The following is a 24,314-nucleotide window of genomic DNA, read 5'->3' as shown; positions in this document are numbered from 1 at the left end:
TTTAAATCATCACAGTGTCGATCGCACACCTTCAAATAATAATATGTGAAATTATATTTCGATTGGTTAAGCGCTAGAGGTTTATGTACTGTGAAAGTTTTTTATGACCACTTTGCACATATATGCATGCATACATACATATACAGATTCTTCCTTATTTAATAATTGAGATAATTAGGGAACAACACTGCAATTGGATTTATTTTCTTGGCGACAACATCATAAAATTTTATTAACTTTTACATGTTTATGATTTAAAATTTTTTATGAGTTTCTGGAGAATATTTGCATTATTTTGGATTTCCGCAACAATACGCATGTTTTACGGAACATAAATGCTTCATTCACCTAGTAGAAACGCGATCGAAAATAGTGTTTTCAAGCAGAAATGCCAAAGACAATGTTATGCTGTAATACTAATTATATTAACAGCTTCGGATCTAAAAAAAAATGTGTTTGATCTACCGTTAAAAATTGCAGAAATAAATATTACATATTTTTGCAGAACTTTTGAAATACAATTTCTGCTTTTATTTCAGTACACAAATTACTTTTCAATCATTGTATTTCTTTTTATTTTAAACGAAGGCTTAAAAAATAATAAATAAATAAAGCTAAAAAAAGTTTAGAAGAACGTTGGTTCGATTATGTGATTGTAGCAAAGTACACAACTATGATCTGCGATACATAAAGAAGCATTCATAAAACACTTTCTGAGGAAATCTGCCCGTATTTACATAGCACATAAAGTTGATTGATTGACTGATCATGATAAATCTCGTGAGGGGTATATGTGTTAGAGAGCATCCTTGTAAAATAACTAATACATATGTTATATTTGTGGAAATCCACGAAAACCCAGCACAGCCAGCCCATTCTTTAGAACAGAAATCGGGTTAAATTATTAATTAGAAATCACAGGACCCCTGGTAAGTTTATGAGGGGGGAAGTGAAAACCTGATAATGCCGGATGTTCCATCATCACAACTGGAAACAATCGAGCCTAATCATAACGTAGACGCATAGCTGTTGCATTTACTAACGCAGTTTTTTACATTTTAAATGAAATTTGCAATTTAAGTTTAATTTAAATACCAGTAAATAAACGTTGTACAATAAAAATCTGCGAATCATTCAAAAAATATTTTCTTTTAGCTTTACAGTCGTTGTAGTTATTATATGATGCATCAGAACCAAGGTAACTTTGGAAGCATACAAAACTGGTTTCAGCTTACATTAATTAGTGCCTGAAGCACGTGATTCAAAATCTTTCGCGCATGGCAAATGACAACAAATAAAAAGAAGAGTGCACTTACACAATCTTGTTTGCCTATGAATGGGCACGCTGCTTACACCGCCACTCACGGTCCATATACTGATATCATATAGGCGACCAGGTACCAGGTTGTCGAACAAGACCAGACGATTTGTATCGTTGAAAAGTTTTTCTTGGGCCGGCACAGAAGAATCACTCAGTTGAAACCGGTATCGATCAAATACCACGCTTCGTCTCGGTGTCGGTGTGTATTTGATCCCTAAAGTTTTTGTCTCCTGTTCACGGGTCACAATATTTATCACAGAATCAATCACAGGCTCTGAAAAATAAAAATTGAAAAATTGTATAAATGAAAGAAAATTAATTGCATATTTTAAAACTTTGTAAATGCTTTTATTCATTTATTTCATGGCAGTTAGATTTAAAAACATTAAAAATTAAGCTCCTTTTTTTAGGAATTTTTCTTTTATATATTTTATAAGCTATTTTTCCCCTCCTTCCTGCATGCCCTCGTGGTGTAATGGTCAGCACACTCGGCGCGTATCGAGAGGTCCAAGGTTCGAGTCCCGGCGAGGGTATTGCTCATTTTACACGTCTCCAGCTTCAAAAAAAAACTCTAATGTCTCTACAAGTTAATAATATTATATACAATAAAATGTTATTGATAAATAATATTTAGCATAGAAGTTTAGAAATTGAGCTGTTCAAACAGCAAAGTTTGACGCCTGCAATGAAAACATGTTTCTGTAAAGTTATTCTGAAATTGATTTAGTGATGCACTTTTCCTGAAAATCAACCTGATTTTGAAATTTTTCTCACAGTGTGTTAAATTAGTAACTGTCATTTTAATTCTTGATATAGTGAATTAAATATTTATTTCAAGAGAATGGGTAAAAATTAAAATTAAATATAACTTCAAACGTATTTTCAATTTCCATTTGCAAGAAATCTATTATTATTATTATTATGGGTTCTTTTGATAGACAGCTGGAGATTTCTTTTTACAAAATAATGAACATTTCGCAAAGCTATGATACATTAAATTGCAAATTTAATATACTGGCAATTTTATGGTAGGCAGTATCTATATTCCGTTAGTCATCACAATTCATACTTTTTGTTTCACTTTCATATTCATCTGCGTCTTGAATCGCGAAATCATGATCGTCATGCCCACCAAAAGATCTAGAGCCTTCATCATTCTTGCCATTTTATAGCCCTTCCTTGTTTACTTTGCAATGCTATTATTTTAAACTAACCAGTTATTCTGATTTTATGTACTTTAACTTTTCCTTTACGTATTACTCACTAGAATGCAAATGATTTAGCTAGTATTTAAACTGAGGTTTTTATTATTATTATTTCTTTTTTATTTTAAGGCAGAGCTTGTTTCTGGCTGTGCGTGCACTTTACATTTATTTCCTGCCAGCTCTGATAGTTGTAATTATTCAGCTTCGCTTTGAATCGCTGCCGACACTTGGATATTGACGCTTTGGTAGAATTACTGAGCCAGATTCAAGTAATATTTAAACTGTGTAATCTTTGACTACTGATCCAAGTTAACTTGAATTTGATTGTTCCTTTAGTTTCATCAGATGAGCTGTGGTTGATATTCTTAGCAGAAAGGAGCGCGTTTACGTTCTAAACTCTGTTTAAATAAAAAGGTTATTTAAAACCTTCTCAGGACTTGTAGCTAATTCAGGCGTAGCGTGAATTCGCTTTGCCGATTATAGCTCTGCCTTAGCGATAATTCGCGTAATTAATCTATCAGGGTTATTGGACTAATTTTCAAGTCACTGTACTTTAGAAATAAACCACGAGACTTCATGCTGTCACATTTTCGCCAGCATTCTTACTAGGGTTATCAAGGATCAATTTATCTAACTCTGAATTAATGTTGAATTTCGTTCCAAGTCATAGCAGATGAGTTTATAAAGCCCTGAATTAACGTTGAACTTCGTTCCACGTCTAGCAGATCTTTTTTTTTCTAGCCCTGACTTAACGTTCAGTTTCGTTCTAAGCCATAGCAGATCAATTTATCTAGCTTTGAATTACAATTAACATTGGATTTCTTTTTAAGTCTTCGTAGATCAATTTATCCAGCCCTGAATTAATGTTAAATTTCGTTCCAAGTCTTAGCAGATCAATTTATCTAGCCTTGAATTAACTTTGAATTTCTTTTTAAGTCTTCGTAGTCCTAAATTAATGATGAATTTCGTTCCAAGTCTTAATAATAAGATAAACAGCATCGAACTTAAAACAGTGAGTTTTTGAAAATGGGGACTTGAGAAGTTTTCATCTTCTTCGAGTACTAATAGGAGAACGTTGTAGAGGAACGTTGTAGAATTGATGCACTGATATCCACCAAACGGAAAATCATGTGTTTATCGTAATTAGAGCATTACAATGGTTAGGTTAGGCTAATAAGTTAATGCAAGTTAAATGACGGAAAAATTCTTTACGTTCGAAAGGACTTGGACATGAAACGAACTACCGATATTTCGGGGCATTATGCGCACGAGCAATGGTGGACTTGTGCACTAGAATGTTCATATAATGAATTATTAGCAAATCACATTAATCGCGCATATGTGATAGAAAATTTCTATCATATATGCGCAATTTAGTGTCGAATTTAATATCAACATTCAGCTTCCTGACGCAGGGCATCGGTCGCTCGTAAGTCAAGTACTTCTGAGTAAATGAAGATCAAGTCTCTGGATATACTATTGACATTCTATAAAACAGTCACTCAAACTAATAATAATAGTAATTGCTCTACGAATTGAACTGAATTCATTGAATTTCTGTTATCTAAGTGTACCAATATTTAAGCCTTGAAATTACATTCATGTTTCTTAAAAATCTCTTTCTGAATTACATGAAAATTGGATTATCTTTATCATTTATTTCTTGTCTTATTCACATAGGCAGTAAAAGAAAATGCCTCTTATAGACTTCAGGGTAAACGCATGAAAACTGTGACTATAAACATTGCAAAGTAATTCTAAAATTTTAAATTTTACGATTTTATCGCCTATGGAAACCATTAGGCCTAAACACAATATTACTTATTACACCAGTCGGCCAGACGAGCAAGTGCTTAGCGACGCTTACTGCTATACCAAAGGGTCTGGGTTCGAATCTCGGAGATGGCATGGATGTTTGTAAAGGCATAGCGTCTGAGCAGCATGGGGCACTCAAAATATACGGCGAGCCGAATATACCCTCGAGAAGTTGGTGGCAAGGGAAGAAGCGTATGAGATCGTCGGGGTGCTATTCTTCAAAACTAGGGTGGAAGTGAGCAAAGTCGTACTCTCACCTGTATGGTGCTCAAGGCTGTTGCCAAGTCTTGTACTGATTTGGTCAAACAAGTGAAATTAGTAGCATCAACAACAACTCATTGCACCAAAAGTACTGTAATGGTAAACAAATAATAAGTGAACTATCTTTAGTAGCAAATGTTTCGGTTCTGGAACATTGCATTTAATAAAATTAGGTAAATATGTAGAGCCATTAGGTAATTTTGAAGCATGAGACGTGAAAAATGTGCATTGCCCTCGCCAGAAATCGAACCTGGACCTATCGAATATGTGCCGAGTGTGCTACCATTACACCACGATGGCATGCTGAGCGGAAGCAGAAAATGTCTTATAAATATACTTAAAGGCTACCCAAACAAGATCACAAAGTGTATTTTTAGACCAGGTGGATCGGGTCGTACTCCTCTCATTTGTACATTATAAATATACTAGCAGCTATGCGGCCAGCCTTCGTCTGGCTTTTAAATGTACTGGAAAAATGCCTGAAGGGAACACCAATTATTAAATTTAAAAATTGCGCATAATTTTACTCTGCAGAACAACTTCATCAAAGGAAAAAAACACAACTAAAAAAATGTATTACATATAAACAAAATTACAATGAAATAAGCAATATCCCTTAATTATCCTAATAAATAAATTAACGAACTTCCCGTTGCCTTCTCTCAGCAAACGTCCAGTATCCAAGCAAAACATTAAATTTGAAAACTGCACAGAATGATCTCCCTCATTTTTCCAAGTGGCAACAGTGCTGATTTTGAATAGTCAGCAGTCCGATATACAACTGAATGAAAAACTGTTGCCAAAACCACATTTCTAAAAGAATGAAACTATTCAAAGTAATGCGATAAAACCGAAAAGATAAAATAAAAAAATCTGATTTGCATTTTGAAAAAGTCGCTTCGACGTGCACTGGCTCTTTTTTAGATCCACCTATATACCAAATTCCATAGCCCTGGGTCTATTAGCTTCCGCGCAGCACGAACGAAAGACACACAGACTCTTTCTTTTATTATATGCATAGATTAAAAATATTTCGAATTATATTGACCTAAACATGATAAGGTTAGTAAACAAATATCCTTGAAAGATCTCACCAAACTTATTCTCATCAGAAGATTATTATTAGAGACTGGTAGAAAAGTGAACTACAGAATACATTATCAATAAGGCACGACACTCTATCTTTCGTTAATGAAAAGTGTTCTTGCACTGCATTATATGTCTGTAATAGAAATGACTTCCGAATAACTCTCCATTTCATGCCCATAATTCAATACCACACTGCTTGAAACATTTACATTTACATTGACCTCGATGATAAATACTTCGTTCAGTTTTCCCACGCGTTGACCGTCCAGAAAATTACATCCAGTCCTCAAATGGACTTGCACTTCTACAGCGCTGAACTGATAAATCGTTTGTTAAAAAACAGACCGGTTTCAGTTTTATCTACGAAAAACATCTGCAAATGCAACTATCATTAATTTCCATGTACAGTACAGTATGACAAAAAAGCCGTCGTTGTGGGCGTAAACATATGGTGGTCGAGAATTGGGATAACTGGATATTTTTTTAAAGACAGAAATAAGAATCAGTTCTTTCTATGACTAAGCTGAAATGAAAGAAAAGAAGAAAAGAAAGATGTTTAAAGATTCACAGATATCCTAAGACAATTATTTTTTTTAGCAATCATTTCAAGAAGCTGCTGTTAAGCCTTTTATAATAATACATGCACTGAGCATAATTAAATGAATTTTGAACTCTTAAAATTTATATTCACATCCCAATGGATGCAGTCGAATTAAAAATTATTTACAATTCGGTCTGTGCCTCTAGACTTTAACAATTGAGAGAGTTCTCTAAAATTTTGCCTCCTTAACCCTCTAACTGCTTAATTTGTGCATCAAAATCGCTTCCAAAATTGCGTTTTTAGTCCAAAGGGGCTTTGTCCCTGAAGGACTATTGTTTTCGTTTTGCGATTTTGCGTCGGACTCATAAACGTCGGTTCACTTTTCAAACTGTTGCCACAAAATGTTAGAGTCCTGCATTATATTTGAAGAAATTAAATAATGAAAAATCTGCATAAATGATTGTCTATTTCTCGCATTGTGATAAAACAATGGTACATAGAGCCATCGAATTTTGAATGACGAAATCCTACTGCGAATATGGGCATCTGAAATCCCAAATTTGGAATTTGTTTTATTATAGATTTTATATTTTATAAAACTTTAACGAATTTTTGATTTACAAACTCAATGCTTTAAAAGCGAGAAATGGCAACGTTATATAGAAAAAAATACTTTTATCTCCAGCTCGCAAGACTGTGTATATCGGAAATTCTAAAGATATGCTTAATTTAACATTATTTTGCGATATTGCTCTTGAACTGAATTTTATGGTTTAAGTGCAAAGAACATGATATTTAATAAATAAAGGTAACACTCAAAACGTTAAAAAAACGCCCCTTTGGACGTAATTTAAAATCTGAAACATTTCAGATTTTTTTTTCTTTTTTTTCCATATTTTAAATTTATATATATTGGAGAATTGAAAAATGCACTTTTCTTTCTAGAAAATATTTTTTATATAGATTTTTATCCTGAGAAACTACATTGCCAGAAAAACCAATTTCAGATGTTATCACCAAAAAAATCTTTTTTTTTTAAAATAAATTTCAGTCGAATTACAGTTAATTTCTATTTATTGCATAATATAAAAAAGTAAAATGTATAAAATTTAAGAAAATATAAAGCGCTGAGGGGGGAAAATATTTTAGAAATGTAGTTTAGTATGATAGATTTCAAAACAGGGTTCAAGGCAAAGTCCAACTTCACAGACTTTGCACCAAGTTCAATAACTCTAATTAATAATCAATCTAATTATTAATCTAATAAATAAATCTAATTAATAATTAAATAATTTAATTAAATAATCAAGATAATCGCTGAACGTTTTTTAGCAGCTATTTTTGTAAGAAAAAAGTGAAGTTTGAGCGCTAATACCACGTGCCTTCAAATGCCGCAATTTAGTGGACTACTAACGATATCTGTTGGCCAAAAACGTAAACTAAACGCCTAATACTGTATATAATTTATTTCAATGGTTAAACGGGGAAAAAACGGGATGCGCTCCTCAATAAACGAAGAAAAACATATGCCGCGGAAATCTAGGGATGATCAGCCAGAGAGTTAATATATTCTTAATTATTTTCGCACTGATATTTCATTTATTATGATTTAAATTAGCACTCTTTTTGAATTTTACATTAGGCAGACGCATCACTTGTCACGTCTTCGGCGCATATATAGTTAAGACACCAAATTATGTTATAAGCAAGTCTCACTAAGTTATGTTCGAACTCTTTCACTCTACCTAGAACTCATGTATAACAACAAAAACAAAGTATTGGTCAATAATATTTAGAAGATGATAGGCTATACACATGAAATATAATCTAACATGTTTATGCTTAGTGTTAATGCCTTGGAAAGCATTTTATTCTACAAGATACAGTATGTGGGTATTTACTGAAGCTACTTAACACTTAATTTTATCTTGAAGCAGCATTTCCTCTTGCTCTTGCTTCCAATCCACGCTTTCTTGCCAGTCTTCAAGTGAGGTAGAAAGAAGTTAGTATTTAAGGGAAGGTTTAGGAAGGTGAATTTAGAGCGTGTTCTGCCTGCCAGAAGGCCACGTCGTTCTAGCTTTGATTTATTACAGATTAGATTTATGCAGCGTTGAGCGTTTCTAGCCATTTAGCTTCTTTATGCCGACTTATATGAGGCAGAGCCTGCCTGCGCAATAAGTAACCTGTGATGAGCTGTTAGACTAACTTAATGCTATTTTGTTTTAACTTATACTTGTTAACTTTAGAGTTCAGCCAAAAGTGTTGGTTTTTCCAAGCACGAATCGCAGCCATCTGAGAGCTGCATTGAGTTAATAAAGGGTTCTTTACACTCCTTCTGTGTACCTTCTGGTACTTAACACTTAAATATACGTTCTTGAACAGTCTGGTTATGTCTAGTTAGTTTATGCTACTAAAGAACACCAGACGTTATAAGGCTTTTATTTAAATTGAAGTTATGTACTAATCCTTTAGATCAAACTAAAAGTCGTGACCGAATTCGGGGTCGCAACAAATTTTTTGGAGGTCACTAGGCTGCTGAAAAACTACACAACAGAGGCCCAAATATATTGTAAAATATATATTTCTGAGAATTTGGGGTCGCAACACGGCCTGAGAATTTAAAATATGGTCGCGATCTTAAAAAAGTTTGAGAACCACTGCTTTTTAGATAATTGGTAGGCATGTTCAAGAGCAATATCACTGATAGAGACAAAAAAAAAAAAAAAAAAAAAAAAAAAAAAAAAGAGAGAAAAACCTAAATGCTTTCTAGAGCAATATAGTATATATAAAAGACTGACTATTCTACTTGATGAAACTGTAACGGTATAAAATGTAAATAATTAGTTTGAGAGCAACTCACAGATATTCTAATAATTATAAAAGTTTACTTTGCATATTATTGTATCATCGTTTTTGGCAACAGTTTTTATCTTTGGAATTCAATTTGTTTTTAACAAAGATAGATGAGTTTTGATTACTTTTAAGTTGGTGACTAAAACTACATTTGGTGTTGATATGATAATCATTTTATTTTTTGTAGTTCAGTCAAACATTATTGCAACAATAAGATTTTGTCTGCATCTTATTACGCTGTATCAAATGAGGATTTACAACAGGTTTACTTATAAAACCATTACCATTCCCTCGGTTATTAGTTAACATCAATGCAGACTTAGATCATTTTTTAAAAACTACTCAATCTTAAAAGCATAAATAAAAATTTAAATAAAATATTTCATTCTCTGTTAAGCTAAATTCAGCTCATGTATTTTTAGAAATAATTGTGCTCATTAATTTCAGGCAACTATAATAAGCCTTATTTTGTGTATTATACAACATATTCTGTAAGGATTCAGTTGTCACTAACTCATTCCTACTTAAAGCTTTACGATGCTGGATATACATTTATTTATTAAATATCACGTTCTTCGCACTTAAACGACAAAATTCAATTCAACTGCAATATCGCAAAATAAATGAGCATATGAGCATATCTTTAGAATGAGCAAAATGAGCATATCTTTAGAATTTCCGATACAGAGACTCGCGTTCTATACTTTTCCTCTGTACAACGTTGCCATTGCTTGCTTTGAAATCCTTGAATTTGTTAATCAAAAATTCGTTCAAATTTTACAAAATAGGAAATCGATAATAAAACAAATTCCAACTTTCAAATTTGGTCTTCTACATGGCCCATATTAGTAGGAGGATTACGACATTCAAATTTCGATGTCTCTATGATTCTCTTTCGATGGCTATTTCGATGCCTTTATTTATTAAATATAACTTCTCACTTAAACCTTAAAATTCAGGTCAAGGATAATATCGCAAAATAATTTTAAAATGAGCATATCTATAGAATTTCTAATACACAGTCTCACGTACTTTAGACAAAATTTTTTTTCTGTACAACGTTGCCATTGCTCGCTTTGAAATCCTTGAGTTTGTTAATCAAAAATTTATTAAAGTTTTACAAAATCTAAAATCGATAATAAAACAAATTCCAAATTTCAAATTTGGGCTTCCAGAGGCCAATATTCGCAGTAGCATTATGTCATTAAAAATTGGATGGCTCTAGGTACAGTTGTTTTATCACAATGCGAGAAACATACATACATTTATGCAGATTCTTCATTATTTAATGTCTTCAAATATAATACAGGAGGATAACATTCCTCCTGTATTATTAGGATAATACAGGAGGATAACATCAGGGACAAAGTCTTTTTGGACTAATAAATAATTGAAATTTGCTAAACCATATTTGAGCACAGCTAAAATTAATTAATTCCCTGAAACTTTTGGAGTACACAGAAAACTTCATAACGTGAAACGATTTAAGGTGTAAGTAAGGTATTTTAATTCGACCCTAAGCCTGGTGGAGGTACTGGCACTAAAGTGGTTATCACACCTACATTACACTTAAATTCTATTTCGTAATTCTTAAACAATTAATTTATCCAACTCAAATATTGCTGGAGAGGAAGACATTTCTTCTGGCATTAAAATAACTCAGAGCATATAATCCAAGTCAAACCATTTTTTTTTAAATAGAACACTTATTACTCAATAAATAGTAAGCCAAATAGGGTATCCACAGATAAACAATCAGGCAGTCACCAATAAGGGTGCTAAGGATGCCTTGTGGGCTTTTATTAGTATATTTGTATATTTTCTCGTGCTCTAGTAATAGAATTGGTAAGGATTTGAGAACCAATGCGAATTTTTTACCTTAAGACACAAAACTATTTAATATTAATAAATCAAACACTTTCAGATGTGTATTTCTTCGAGCGTTATGACTTTGGCCCTGAAATTTCAAAAATTCCCCAAAGTGTCCTGAACAAGTGCTGTTTTCCTGATTATAATTCACAAATGGACTTTCTTACTTTGTACCCTGAATCTTTTTTTCCCAATATCCATTCATCTTTGAATCGGATTTTTCATATACTGGAAGAAATTTTCGTGTGTAACAAATGAAAAAAAATATCCTTCGATACGGAATTTCATGTCCATAACCCTTAAAGGGTAATATGAACTAGGCCTTAACGAAATACTGGCCATTGGTTACAATTACATGAATGAAAAATCAAAAGTATTACTTACATATAATAAAGAATGCCTACCTCTCTCGTTTGGTGTTTCCAACATCGAAGTATAATTTTTCTTGCGTTTCAGATTACTCAAACGCTCGTAAGAGAGTAAACAAACAATTAATAATAAACATTCACAGTCATAAAATGAAAATGAGCTATTAGCATTAACGTACAGTTTGCTCAGAAGATAATACAAAAAGGATGTGACGACTTTTTCCTTCCGATTCGTTCAAACGGAAGTTCAAAGAAAAGAAAGCTTAGAAATTTTATATAAAAAAAAGGAATTTCTTCTTAATGTTGCCAAAAAAAAATTCCGACAATTAATATTTATCTAATTAGGCAAAAGTTATAAGTTATTCTCAAGAAGTTTTTCAATGTTATGCAACGCAAGTGAGGCACATAACGTGAAAAATAAATTATTAAGCGTAAAAATTATCTAACTTGACAGTCATAATTTAGGGTACGTTTTAAACCAGTTGAAATAAAAGTGTGTACCTGAAGCCAATGCCGGCATTTAGTTATATTTTCCCTGAGTTTTTATTAGCATTTAATGATCGCGGATATGATCATGTATTCGTAGTCAGATTCTCTTTTACTTTAAGAAAAAGCAAAAGCTATATTTACGATTCACAATCACAAATCAACGGTTATTACGCGATTAAAGACGCCAAAAATGGGAAAAGAAATACATCAGAGTTCTTATCTTTAGAGTAAAATGAGTCAACCGATAAAAATTATCATCTAATCCGAAAAAAAAATAAGTCTTACCATAGAAAATTATCACTATATTATTTTAAGAAAGTGTAGAGTGATTAGGTATTTTTTGAAGAGGTAGACTTGAAAACTGAGCAATGTCCTTGTCGGTACTCGAATCTGGATCTCTGGAATACGCATCGAGTGTGCTACCGTTATACTACGAACTCATGCTGGAAGGAGAGAGAAAATATCTTACATATTCCCTCTTTTAAAGGACGACTGGAGATTAGGGAGACCCAATCGCCAAATCCTGGTGGTGATGAATTATCCCCCACCACCTTTTAGTTCGATAGCCACTGTAGAGTGATTGATTTTTTTTTTTTTATGCTGGAGACGTGAAAAATGAGCAGTACCCTCGCCGGGACTCGAACCTGGACCTCCTGAATACGCGTCGAGTCTGCTTTCAATTACACCACGAAGTCATGCGGAAAGGACGGAGAAAATATATATTCCTCCTTTTATTTGGCGGCTGGGGATTAAGGGATCGAATCGTCAAATCCTGGTGAAGACGAATTATTGTTCGCCACCTTTTAGTTCAGGCATCAATATAGAGTTATTATTTATTTATTTATTTATTGAAAAATGAGCTTTGCCCTCGCCTCGACTCAAACCCTGTACTCGCCGAGTGTGCTACCGTTACACACGAAGGCATGCTGGAAGGAAGGAGAAAATACCTTACAGAGGACAGGTGACAGGTGACGGAGGACGGGGACGCCTGGTGTTTAACAGAGGTAAACAGGCATATGTCCCGCGCCCTCCCCTATCTACCGGGGGTTTATTGAGATCTTAAAAGATTTATTACATTGCCATACAGGGGCAGATGAGAGATACATTGGCTATTTATATTGTATTACAGATGTTAGGTTTGCAAGGTATACATTACATAACATACTGGTAACACATTTAAGGAAAAAAAAAATCATTAACATAACACATACATGACATGACACATAAATACTATTAATAAAGAAGGTACATGCGCTTAGCAGAAGGAAGATACTGTATTTCCTTAGATGCAGAGGAGTACTTACATTCACTTAAGCCCCTGAATTAGTGAGGTTGGCATAGGTCTTGCCCCAGGGCGGTTATCTGGCTGATTATTCTGCAGATGGTATTCACTGTGCCTTTGTTATTAACGATGAATCGTTTGAAGGCTATTTGGTTGTCTGCTGGCAAGTGGAGGTGATTATCCTCCGTGAGCGGGCATTCAAAGATGTAATGGTCTGGAGTTCCGAGCGACCCACAGACGCACAAGCCTGTATGAGAGATACCAAATCGCTCAAAATAGCTGGGAAAGGGCCCGTGCCCTGATGGGAGGTATGGTTTATTGGCGCTCCATTTTCACTCTAGGCAGAAATAAATTGGTTCTGCGACCCGTATCACAGGTCTCCCATTCAGCTTGCCACTTCTGCAGACCTTTTTCCTTAAGAGTTCTCTTGAGATACGAGGGTGGCGCTGGAATAGTTACCATCTGTGCAGCTATTTTGCTTGCTGCCTCCTTTGCCAGTTGGTCAGCTGTCTCGTTACCCTCGTTGTTAACGTGTGCCTTAGTCCATATTAAATTAGTTGTTAATTGAGTTTAGTTGAGGATGTGATTGTAGAATATTCTGGAGGTCCGCTACCAATGGGGAGGTGTGGTTATGGTTGACTAGGGCGAATAGCGTTGACATGCTATCTGTAAACAGCATTGCATCGGTGATCCCGCTGTCAATTGCATGCTGAATCGCAGTGGTAATGGCTATGACTTCAACCTGGAATGTACTGTTTATTGGTTGAAGATGCCCCTTCCACTCGATTTCCTTGCATCCTCCGTGGTACAGTACTTACAGAGGACAAATGATTCTTAAAATTATGCCACATACATTGAATGTTTCGTAGACTACGAATAACTAAATTTGAACGATGAAAGAACCTGAGAAGCGAGCTTATAGAAACAAACAGATGGAAATTTCATATTTTTCAAGGACGTGAAAACTTTTCCTTGTAACAGATGCTGATATTTTGCATGATGAAAACAAAAACACATAATTTCTGGCATTAAAACTGTCATTTACAACAGAATGAAAAGTTTTGTTACGAGTCCAGTAGCTTAATATGTTTTTTTTCTGTTTAAAAGCATATACAGAATAAATTTAAACAATCTTAAATAAGCTGTAATTCAGCCCTTTTACTTTCCTGTAGTAGCTTCTCATTAAATGATCATTAAAATAGCTGTGCCACCCAACCGGAATAGTGGTTAGCGACGCTGACTGCCCGTACCGATTAGCCCGGGTTGGAGTTCCGGAGGCTTGGATAAATGTATAGTGCTTGTACGGCATGGGGGCTCTCTGAGCCGTCCCCCTTCGGGCCTGTCCTCCCGAGGTGCCCTTCATCAAAACTGGAGGCAGAACTTAGTCGTATCACCTATATGGTGCTCAAGGCTCTTGCCAAGGACAGGAGCAATCTGGCACTTCTTGCCACGATGAATTTAGTGGGTTTATTCTGATGTTACTGTCAGAAAAGTGAGGTAAGTCACAAAATCAACAAATATCTGTTATCTTTCTATACCTATTTCAGAAATTCTTCATTTTTAATATGAGAAAATGAAAAAAATCACTGGATTTACTGTGCGAATCACATGATGAGGGAAATTAAAATGCTTCCGTTAAAAAAACAAATAAACAAACCACGAAGTACTTTAAAAATGTTCTTTGAAATAAATACAATAAACTAATTAAATACTTAAGGGAAGAATAAACTTACTAGCTCTTTATGTTGACACAGCAATAACTAATTTACTTAGCATCTAAGAAATTATACTGTTGCATAGCAACTAAAGGATCTTAAAGCCGTATAAAACTAAGCAGAATTAAATAGTTTAACCGAAATTTAATTTAAGCACGACTTGCAGTAACATTGCTTTATTTAGTCACTTCCTAATGTTTAAATTTTGTGATCAAATTACAAGGTAACTGTTTACAGCAAAAGGGACAACTCACTTGTTCTAGTTTGCACTGTAATGCCTTCGCTTCTGAGATTGTGACTGACAGCATAGAAACGGAAGGAATACAATTCTCCTGGTTTCAGTTCGTCTATAATAACGTCCATCTTCTCTAACGGTTTCGTATCATTTGCAGCTACCTGAAAAACAGAGAGTCCACAAAAAATAGTCAGAAATCGCACAAAATAATAGATGCTGTTGAATATGATGTTTTTTAATGTTTTATGTATTACTTTATTTATTAAATATCACGTTCATCGCACTTAAGCCACATTAAATTCAAGTCAACAGTAATATCGCAAAGTATTTAAAAACAGCATATCTTTAGAATTTCCCATACACAGTCTCGAGCGCTGGAGATAAAAATGTTTTATTCCCTACAGTGTTGCCATTGCTGGCTTTGGAACAGTTGTGTTTGTTAATCAAAAATTCGTTAAAATATTACAAAATATGAAGTAGATAATAAAACAAATTCCAAATTCTAAATTCGGGCGTCCAGCTGCCCATGTTCGGGTGAAGGTGTCAAAATCTGATGGCTCTAGGTACCGTGGTTTTTTTCAAAATGCCATAAACATACATACATTCATGTAGATTCTTTATTATTTAATTTCTTTAAATATAATACAGGGCTCTAATATTTGGTGGCAACAATTTGAAAAGTGAAACGGACAGTAATTACAACGCAAAATGCCGTTACGAAACTAATAGCCTTTTTGGGCTACCGCTCCTTTCGCTGGAAATAAAAAGGCAAAAAATGTTTCGCAAGCTATCTTACTAAGAAAACTGAACATTGATATGATGAATTAAGAAAAGGCTGAAAAGAGTAGAAAAACATATGCTAGCACTTAACATTGAACTGGGAATTTTAAACTTATACTGCTATGCTGCCATTAAAATTTTTGTAATTTTGCTATTGAATTGTGTACGGCGTAAGTGAGAAGAAAATGGTGCTTAATAATAATAAAGCTAGCAGGAGTGTACGCAACAGCAGTCTGGACTGGTAGACTATGAGTTCAGCGAGAGCGTGAAAAACTTTAACAAATCCTTTTTTGGGCAATGGTTAAAATCTGAACATCTTTTTTAATTATAATTTTAATTGGATAAAATCTTATATATGTAAAAAAATCCATAAGAAATATTTTAGCTAATCATGATAACAACTCCTGCCTGTTGTTTATGTTATAGCTAATCCAAACGATGCTAATAAATACACTATTAACACAAATCCTTCTGCGTTTTCTCTTAAAACAAATATATTTATGTAAATACAACGTTTTCTGCCGTTAATGCAATGATATATAAGTTACAATTTCCATGGAAAAATAACTTCAGATATTGAATTAAACTACATACGCTTATTTGAACGAATAACGCATTTTGAATATCAACTCTTCTAACGTGATTGCATTTTAAATAACAGTTAAAAGCAAACTGACTTAGGGTGCTGACGTAGACTTAACATGTTTTTTAAAATTATATTCCAAAATCAAATTCATCTAGGGATAAAAAAATAAAACAATGAGAACGAGAAAAACAAATAAAACAATGAGAACGAGAAAAACAATTATATATATCAAATAACAGAAATTTTTAACACACCTAAAACGTATGGAAACATTGAAGGTTAAATATTTATCTGCCAATATTACCTGCAGCGATTTCTGATTCGGAGGTTCATCGATGGGATTGTAAATAATAATATAATAGTCTCTGTGTCCTTGAGGCACCTCCCACTCGAACGTGATGTTGTACGAGTCGAGAGCTTCTTTTACTTTCCTGATAGGTTTAGGATCTACAAAAGAAAATATCCTTCAGTAAAACAGGATTTAGATATACAGAAATGTTCCTTGAAATATTTATCTTCATCATATCACTTTTCCTTACTGCTGTGGATTACTTCTTAAAAACTTAGCAGCCTTCAATAATTCTATCAGTTATCATAATTGTTTTATGGTAATCTTTGAAATGTTTTAATTTAAGCTAGAAAGCTTATATTAAATATTACAATGAACAAGAATATTTTAACTAAAACGAACATTATTGAAATAAATGCAATTAATGATAATTTAATCAAAAATCAGCTTTAAAAAAATAAAATGCTTTAGTTCACCTTGGGATAAAATTGTCATACAAGCATGATCAAAATGCGCTCATTCGAGTGCTGTATGCAGCGATAGTTTCATTCTATTTCAAAGAAATTTCCAGTGTCGTTGAGCGTCTCAAGATGCCCTTTCGGAAGAAAAAATTTCTAATTTTCAAAATAATGTCCACAATGACTTTTATGTTATCTCCAATGTCCAATATAACTCTCTTTCCGTCATCTTCAATTAAAACTATTGTCATTTCCATAATACAGGGTTAGCACAAATGATTTCTTCATTTTGAAAAGGCTATATTTTCAAAAATACTTTACGTACACGCATGAAAGATAATGTAAAAAGAACCACAAATTCACCAAGTTTATATACCCTCTATAAATATTCAGTATGTACCCCTCTCGTGATACGACACGACACATCTAGACGATAATCGAGCTCATTCCATACATTTGGTAGTATTGTTGTCTAGATGTTTGTCTTGTCAATTGACCAGATGTTCGGTATATCACAAAAAACTGCGTGGAAGATTTTTCGTCAATGGTTGCATTTCAAACCGTACCATTTGTAGCTCCTGCAACAGTTAAAGTCGGAGGATTACGCCCGTCGACTAGATATTTTCGCGTCAACATTGGATGACGAAGATTTCGCCACCAAGATCATATACAGCGTTCCACTTATCCGGGAAACTTGGTGAAATAGTGAAAGAAACTTGGTGAGTTTGTGGTTCTTGTCATATATTTTACATTGTGCATACCCATAATACTTTTGAAAATATAGCCTTTTCAAAATAAATAAATCATTTATGCTAATCCTGTATTTTACGCGGATGATGCTAAAAAACGAAAGTGGAAGTTCAGTATCTCCCATTTAAAAGTATCCAAAGTCTGTCTCACCATTAAAGACGGTGCCGTGGAGAGAATGACACATTGACAGTGGCTACCGAAGCATTTTTAAATGTTGTAACTGAGCACAATGAAAAGCATTGATGCTATCAATAAATAAATTACACGTTACACATAAAATGCTGGGTGAAATGAATACATCATTAATAATGAAGCTCAATCAATAACTTTTTATTGGTTCATATAGACATAGACACATCATGCTTGCTACTTCATCGTTGGGGGGGGGCTACATTTTCATAACCGAATGCAAGAATCAAAAACATCCCAAAACGGAAATTTTTAAACCAAATTTGAAATTTTTAATGACTACCCTAAGTAACTGTATTGTCAATAGAAAAGCAAATGATTATATCATTTCAGGCAGTCATAATTAACTCTATAGTCAACACTCTATAGTCAATGTTACGAATTTTATACTTCGATAGTAAATTTTAGTAGAATTATAAGTTATATTGTTGTATTTTTCATTGTAATGTAGAGCGAGACGAACTTTAAGAAAAAGCTATGCCGGAAAAGTAAAAATACAGAGGCAAGTGCATTTAACATTGAGTAAATGGGTATGGCGAGATATCGCCAAGCTGACAACGGTTTCGGTCACATATTTTGTCGCCAACTTTGGCGAGAAATCACCAATAGTTGCCAAATTTTGGGACATTTTGGTCCGAACCCCGTATTACCGTACTAGGTATTGTAATTGAATAAATGTAATTGACCATTAATTTAGCTGTAACCGTAATTTCACCTTTGTATTCTTTCCAGTAATTTCGAGAAGCAGGAAGTCCTAGAAACATCTCGTGGTCGGTTGAAAACTATTTAGAGCCGAAGAGATAGCATCTGTTCACAGTTGCTTAGTTGTTGCTGTGAGTTGTTTAGTTCCACGTGAACTGAGATATCCGAGTTAGCTTTCTCTTTAGGTGCCCTTTGTATTGCGTTGTGTTTAACGTTCAAGTAGTTTGAAGTGGAACTACTGATTATACTGTGAACATTTGTATGAATATACTGTGAATACTTGTACGAAATTCCACAGTATGAAATATTTCTTTGAATAAAAATAATTTTTTATTAACCTATTATCAGACTTGTCCGTTCAATCTATTACGAACACGTACGCAACAATAAAAAAGTAAATAATTAGACCATTCAGACATCCATAGTCAAGAATTCCACGATACTTCTGATTAAAACTTATCGAAATTTAAAGTACAAAAATGCATTTTATAATAGCTTTTTACACTCACGCCTCTCGTATTCAGTTTATGTCTATTCGTTGTTCTGCGTTGGCAACGCGCTTTTGAGTGTCGCCCATAGAATTCGATCTGTCGAATAATAGACCTATAACTGTTTTAATACTTATTTTTAAATAAATGTGTTACCGGATTATCATTAGATGTTTATGTATGGATATTTAATTGTTATAATGTTTACAATTTGATGTATATAAACTGGGAGTAGTTAATTTATTAAAGTTATATAAAAAATGAAGTTTCTCGTTCAGATTCGGCGCCATTTGATTACCGGCAAGTAAACAATATGTCGATGGTCTTTACTTAGTTAATTTTATTTAAATAACGGGATTTAAATTAAAAATTACTGTTTGAAATGTTAATATTTTTATTACCTTCGTCACTATCCAATTTATAGAGTGAAGCTCCACTTCATTCGAAGAGCCCTTGTCTTAAACTACACAATACGCTTGCTACTTTTTGAAAATTAATTAATGATAGGAAGCTCCCTCGAAAGTGCGCCCCTTCGGATTGTAACCGTATAATACCAGCTCTGATTCTCATATACTTGATCAAAAATACTTTTTTCTATACTAACACGTATCATATTTTATACTTCCAAGAATTTCATCCTTTATCAGAAACGTTCCAGGACAAAGGTCGTAAAAAATAGAAAATTGCATTTCTCAAGTAATGATCCTAGCTGCTATAAAAGTAGCCCCCTTGGCTATCTATACACAACTGCCAACTTTTCTGGAGATCTTGGAAGCAAGCACGAAAATCTTCAACTGCGATGCTTGCAAGCTCATTTGTCAGATCCCACTGGATGTCCGCAAATAATCTTGATGAAGTTTTCCTTTCAGTCAACCTTTTCATTCACAGAAACAAGAAAAAAAATCACAATAATCTTTGACAAATATGTGGGATCACGTCTTGAGTCTACCCCAATAGTTTAGCAGAACTTATTCGTCTTTCCTCCTTTGGTTCATCTGTTAATGAGTGAGGGACGATTCTTGCATCAAGTTTCTGTTTCTCTAAATCTTTACGTAAAATTTTTGATCACGATTCAAATTCAGTTTTTCTGTAAACGGGCGAACAGCTCTGGGATCGTCTTGCACTGAATCTCTGTCTTAACGAAACCTTTTGTGCCACTCCGAAAACACGACTTGTTGAAAGTGCCTCGCCTGCATATGCTTGCTTAATTATGATCCACGTTTTACTACAGGTTATCATGAGCTAACTGCAGGTCGTAATGTTCGCTCTTTGCAGCATCCATCGTGTCACCTTAACGAATGCGTCAACAATCCGAACAGTGTGTTGCTAAGCAGAGTCCAGCCCCTTAGTAAGTTAGCGCAGAAACATCGCCAAGGTCATGTCAAGTAAGAATACATACGAGGTAACATAAAAATATTTGTTCCATTTTAGTACTGCAAATTCAGAAATAAAAACAAAGTTGTTCTGGAACTTTTCTGACAAAGAATGTATAAAAATTTATGAACTATACATGCAACTTAAAATAGGTTAATAATAGCAATAACTTTCTTACACATGGCTTGCTGAATTTCTTCAGCTTCCAAACTTTCAACTTTCTTGCTCATTGTTGTTACTTGGACAGCATACCTCTCTCCAGGGACCAGGTCCTTAATTTCACATGATGTAGTATTCACAGTTCCTGAAGGTAAAAATGCAATTAATATTGATTTAAGCAAACCGGAAAGAAAAAAGCACAGAATCAGAGACGTATGCATTTAAAGAACTGAAATGGCACAAGTAGAAACATTACTTTTATAAACGTTAGCACAAATTAAAAGTCAGTGTTTGTTGAAATTTTAGCGACTCGAAATACTGGTTGAATCGATATGGACGTGGGGCCATCTGTTGCTCAAAACCTCAAACGCCACTCTTGTCTAATCTAGAATGTCTAGTGGACCTTTTATCTCGTAGACTATTTAGCGATAACATCAAAAGCCCATTCAGTAACTGTAACCGAATATCGGAACGTATTGGTCTTCTATGAGAAGGTAGTCTCTAAATTACATAACATTTAACTCCAACGATTTTCTTAGCTTGCGCAGTTAAAAAGCGCACTGTTGCTATTTCGCTGTTGTGCTAGGCTTAGAAGATATATCCTGTCAGGTTTATTCGTTCATAAAATATAGTTTCGTTTACTTTTAATTTCAAGTAAAGAGTTCAATACCTCTAACAGATACATGCTATGATTCCAGCAGCAAATTATTTGTGTTTCTGAAACTAAAATTGGTATCAAACGCAAGCAAAAGCTGTCGAAACAATAAGTCTCCGTAACATTTCTTGGAATCGTGCTTATTAAGTTAGGTTAATTTCTTCTGTCTTTTACTCCATTTCGGATAGACACTAGAATTCCCTTATCTCTCGCATTGGTAGAAGACGATTCCAATCTTCACTACTTTTCTGATGAATGAATTATGTTCCCGCTACCCTCAAAACCCCGACGGCCATCTTGTTAGACTTAGTACAATATTACAGTAGTAAAAATTATTATAAATTTTATAAATCAACATTTTTAATGATCTCGAACAATTTTTACTCTCGAAAATGGTCATGAATTTCATGTGCAAGTAGAAGCACTCAATTCACATAAAAAAATTCTTCTCTTAAACGCCTGGTGGGATCATTTTTCCTTGCCTTGTTATATAAATAGATATTTTTATTTTAAATTATTATTTAATTTATAATTACTCACTAATTATTAATAATTAAATACGTGTATTGATTATTACTTGGTTACAGTATTTTTCCTCTAGGAATTTTTCATTCTTTCTCTTCTTCTCAGAGAAACTATATGCATGTGAATAACGGTATATTGTTTTTAAAAAATGTGTCCCTACATTGAAATTTTTAAACAAGAGAACTAGACACTTATGCAATCATCATTGGAATAAAGCTATAATAACTGCATTCGCTTTATATCATCTATTATGCTAACTTAGGGCAATCTACGACTGTATTGCAAATAAATGAACGGTATGTGTTCATGGTGACGAGTTTATCCACTTTCAAGAACTATTCAGATTCAAATTTTGTTGAAACCGAAGCTGATTCAGTTTTTCCAGGCATAACAAACATGCAAAATTAGAGAAAATTCATTCTATAGATACACTAAATCAGTGGTCTCAAACTGAAACTCCACGCGGGCCAAATGCACGATCTAAATGTAAATGACAGGCCGCAATTAAAAAAAAAAGAACAAAGAAAGAATTTTTTTAACAAAGCAAAGCTCGTTAACTAAATTTAAAAATCTGGTAAGGTTCATTTTTAATTTCTAACTCGTTGTTTTAAGTAAATTACTTTTCTATCAAGCCTCGTTTCATTTCCCTGCAAAATGTAAATTTCCAGCGCGTGCGATATTCAAATTAGGTAGCATGAAGGACGAGTTTAAAGGAAGGTTTTGGAGGGTGAAATCACAGCGTGTTCTGCCTGCTTGAAGGCCACGTAGCTAATTTTGAATCTTTAGAGATTACATTTCTATGGCGTGAGTTCTAGCGCTTGAGCTCTAGTTTAACTGTGAAGCCATTAAGGTAGACTTAAATTCCATTAATTTTGAGTTTTTCTATTATATTTGATTTAACTCAATAGTATTGACTTCTATATTCGAGTTGGTGCCGTCCGTTAAGCTTTATTTGGAATAATGAAGAGGTCCTTTACACTCTTTTCCTGTCTCTGTGGTACTTATAATACGCAGTGAAATGTCACTAGCTGTCTCTTAGAGGTCTGGTCTAATTGTATGTTCGCGAAGAAGACCAGATACTATAATCTTTTATTGCATATTTGTCGAAACATACATATAAAAATCACGCAAAGAAAAAAATTGGATTTATACTTATTTTCTGCCTGAAATCTTGAAGATGGTATATACAAGAAATTTCTTTTGGTCCCAGTTTGTTATTCAAAAGCATTTACAGTTAAATATTAAGATTTTCAGATTGACATTTATTCAAATAACTGTAACATAATGAAGTAATGACCAAGTAACTTACTTTTAATTAAACTAAAGAGAAACATACGAAAACTTCCCAAGATAGGCAGAACTTTAGAATAAACAATGAATTTTATTCACTTTCTTTTATTTATTTATTAGATTTTTAATGACGCATACAGTAAAAAATAATATTTTCATGCAACTAATTATAAACTTCTTTGTTTCTTACTACACCTTTCAGCTACAACCCTTCATGGCGTTTCGATTTTCATAAAGTTTGTAATTTTGGAAGGAAATTACTAGAACATATCTTAATCGCAAATTGTATATACTCATTGAAATTCTGCTCCTTTTCGTAGATTTTTTTATTTTCAAAAATTCGTTATTAAGAATATTTATATTTTGGCAAATACTAATAAAAGTAATTTTTACCTTCAAATCTCTGTATAAAATTTACATTACAGTGTAAAATAATTAACCCCATTTGTAGATTTACCGGAGAGCTACTCACGTTCGTTTTTATTAATGGAATCATGAAATAATGTAAAACTGGACTCCTGTTAAAATCTGAGACTTTTTCTTCAGGTCAGCTCAGGTATAAACATGTAGAACAACGAAACAGCGTAATGTATTCTAAAACAGCACCAAACCTTTATCTTCAAATTCTATTCATAATAATGCTAATTAATTTACAGGAAATGTATTCTTCAGTCGCTTAAAATTGCTGAAGAGCTTGCATACGGCCAGTGGGCGGCCAGTTTGAGATAACCACTGCATTGTATGGTAAAATATTCATCTTTAATCAAGATATGAAAATGGTATCCAATAAAATTATTGAGATACACTGTTAGGTAATGGCAACACTAAGAAGGACGCATCCAACTGGATCTGTGACAAGAGTGCCAGCTGAAAATAGACTGACAGAAGATAATATAAAGCTTGTATAAAGAACTAAAAGTGTATCATCTCACGAATCTAATTCATGGAAGTACTTCTTATTTCTCATCCAATTTGTCAAAACCTACGGCAGCGATACGATCAGATTTTAAATTTCGAACATGGAAG

The 24,314-nt window shown here is 33.6% G+C and overlaps 2 protein-coding genes across 6 annotated transcripts in view; one reads left to right on the top strand and one right to left on the bottom strand.

Annotated features, from left to right (window-relative positions):
- Nucleotides 1-24,314, top strand: part of LOC118184643 (uncharacterized) — a 343,022-nt gene that overhangs the window by 21,368 nt on the left and 297,340 nt on the right. The window lies entirely within an intron of this gene.
- The window catches only part of LOC118184641 (tyrosine-protein phosphatase 10D-like), a 222,332-nt gene that overhangs the window by 67,044 nt on the left and 130,974 nt on the right, over nucleotides 1-24,314 (bottom strand). For all 3 annotated transcript variants that reach the window (XR_004757464.2, XR_004757465.2, XM_035354344.2), the window contains exons 10-13: nucleotides 20,838-20,963; nucleotides 16,714-16,856; nucleotides 15,063-15,204; nucleotides 1,317-1,595 (exon numbers count right to left, since the gene is read on the bottom strand). Coding sequence is in view for 1 of the 3 variants with exons in the window: in XM_035354344.2 (XP_035210235.1) it covers nucleotides 1,317-1,595; nucleotides 15,063-15,204; nucleotides 16,714-16,856; nucleotides 20,838-20,963 (690 nt within the window). In the remaining 2 variants the exon portion in view is untranslated. The remainder of the gene's footprint in view (nucleotides 1-1,316; nucleotides 1,596-15,062; nucleotides 15,205-16,713; nucleotides 16,857-20,837; nucleotides 20,964-24,314) is intronic.

This window comes from Stegodyphus dumicola, chromosome 5 (assembly GCF_044657685.1).
Source record: "Stegodyphus dumicola isolate Sdum_Otavi_A_Nest chromosome 5, ASM4465768v1".
Lineage (NCBI taxonomy): Eukaryota > Metazoa > Arthropoda > Arachnida > Araneae > Eresidae > Stegodyphus > Stegodyphus dumicola.
The sequence above is the reverse complement of the archived record's forward strand: the minus strand, read 5'-3'. Positions and strand labels throughout refer to the sequence as shown.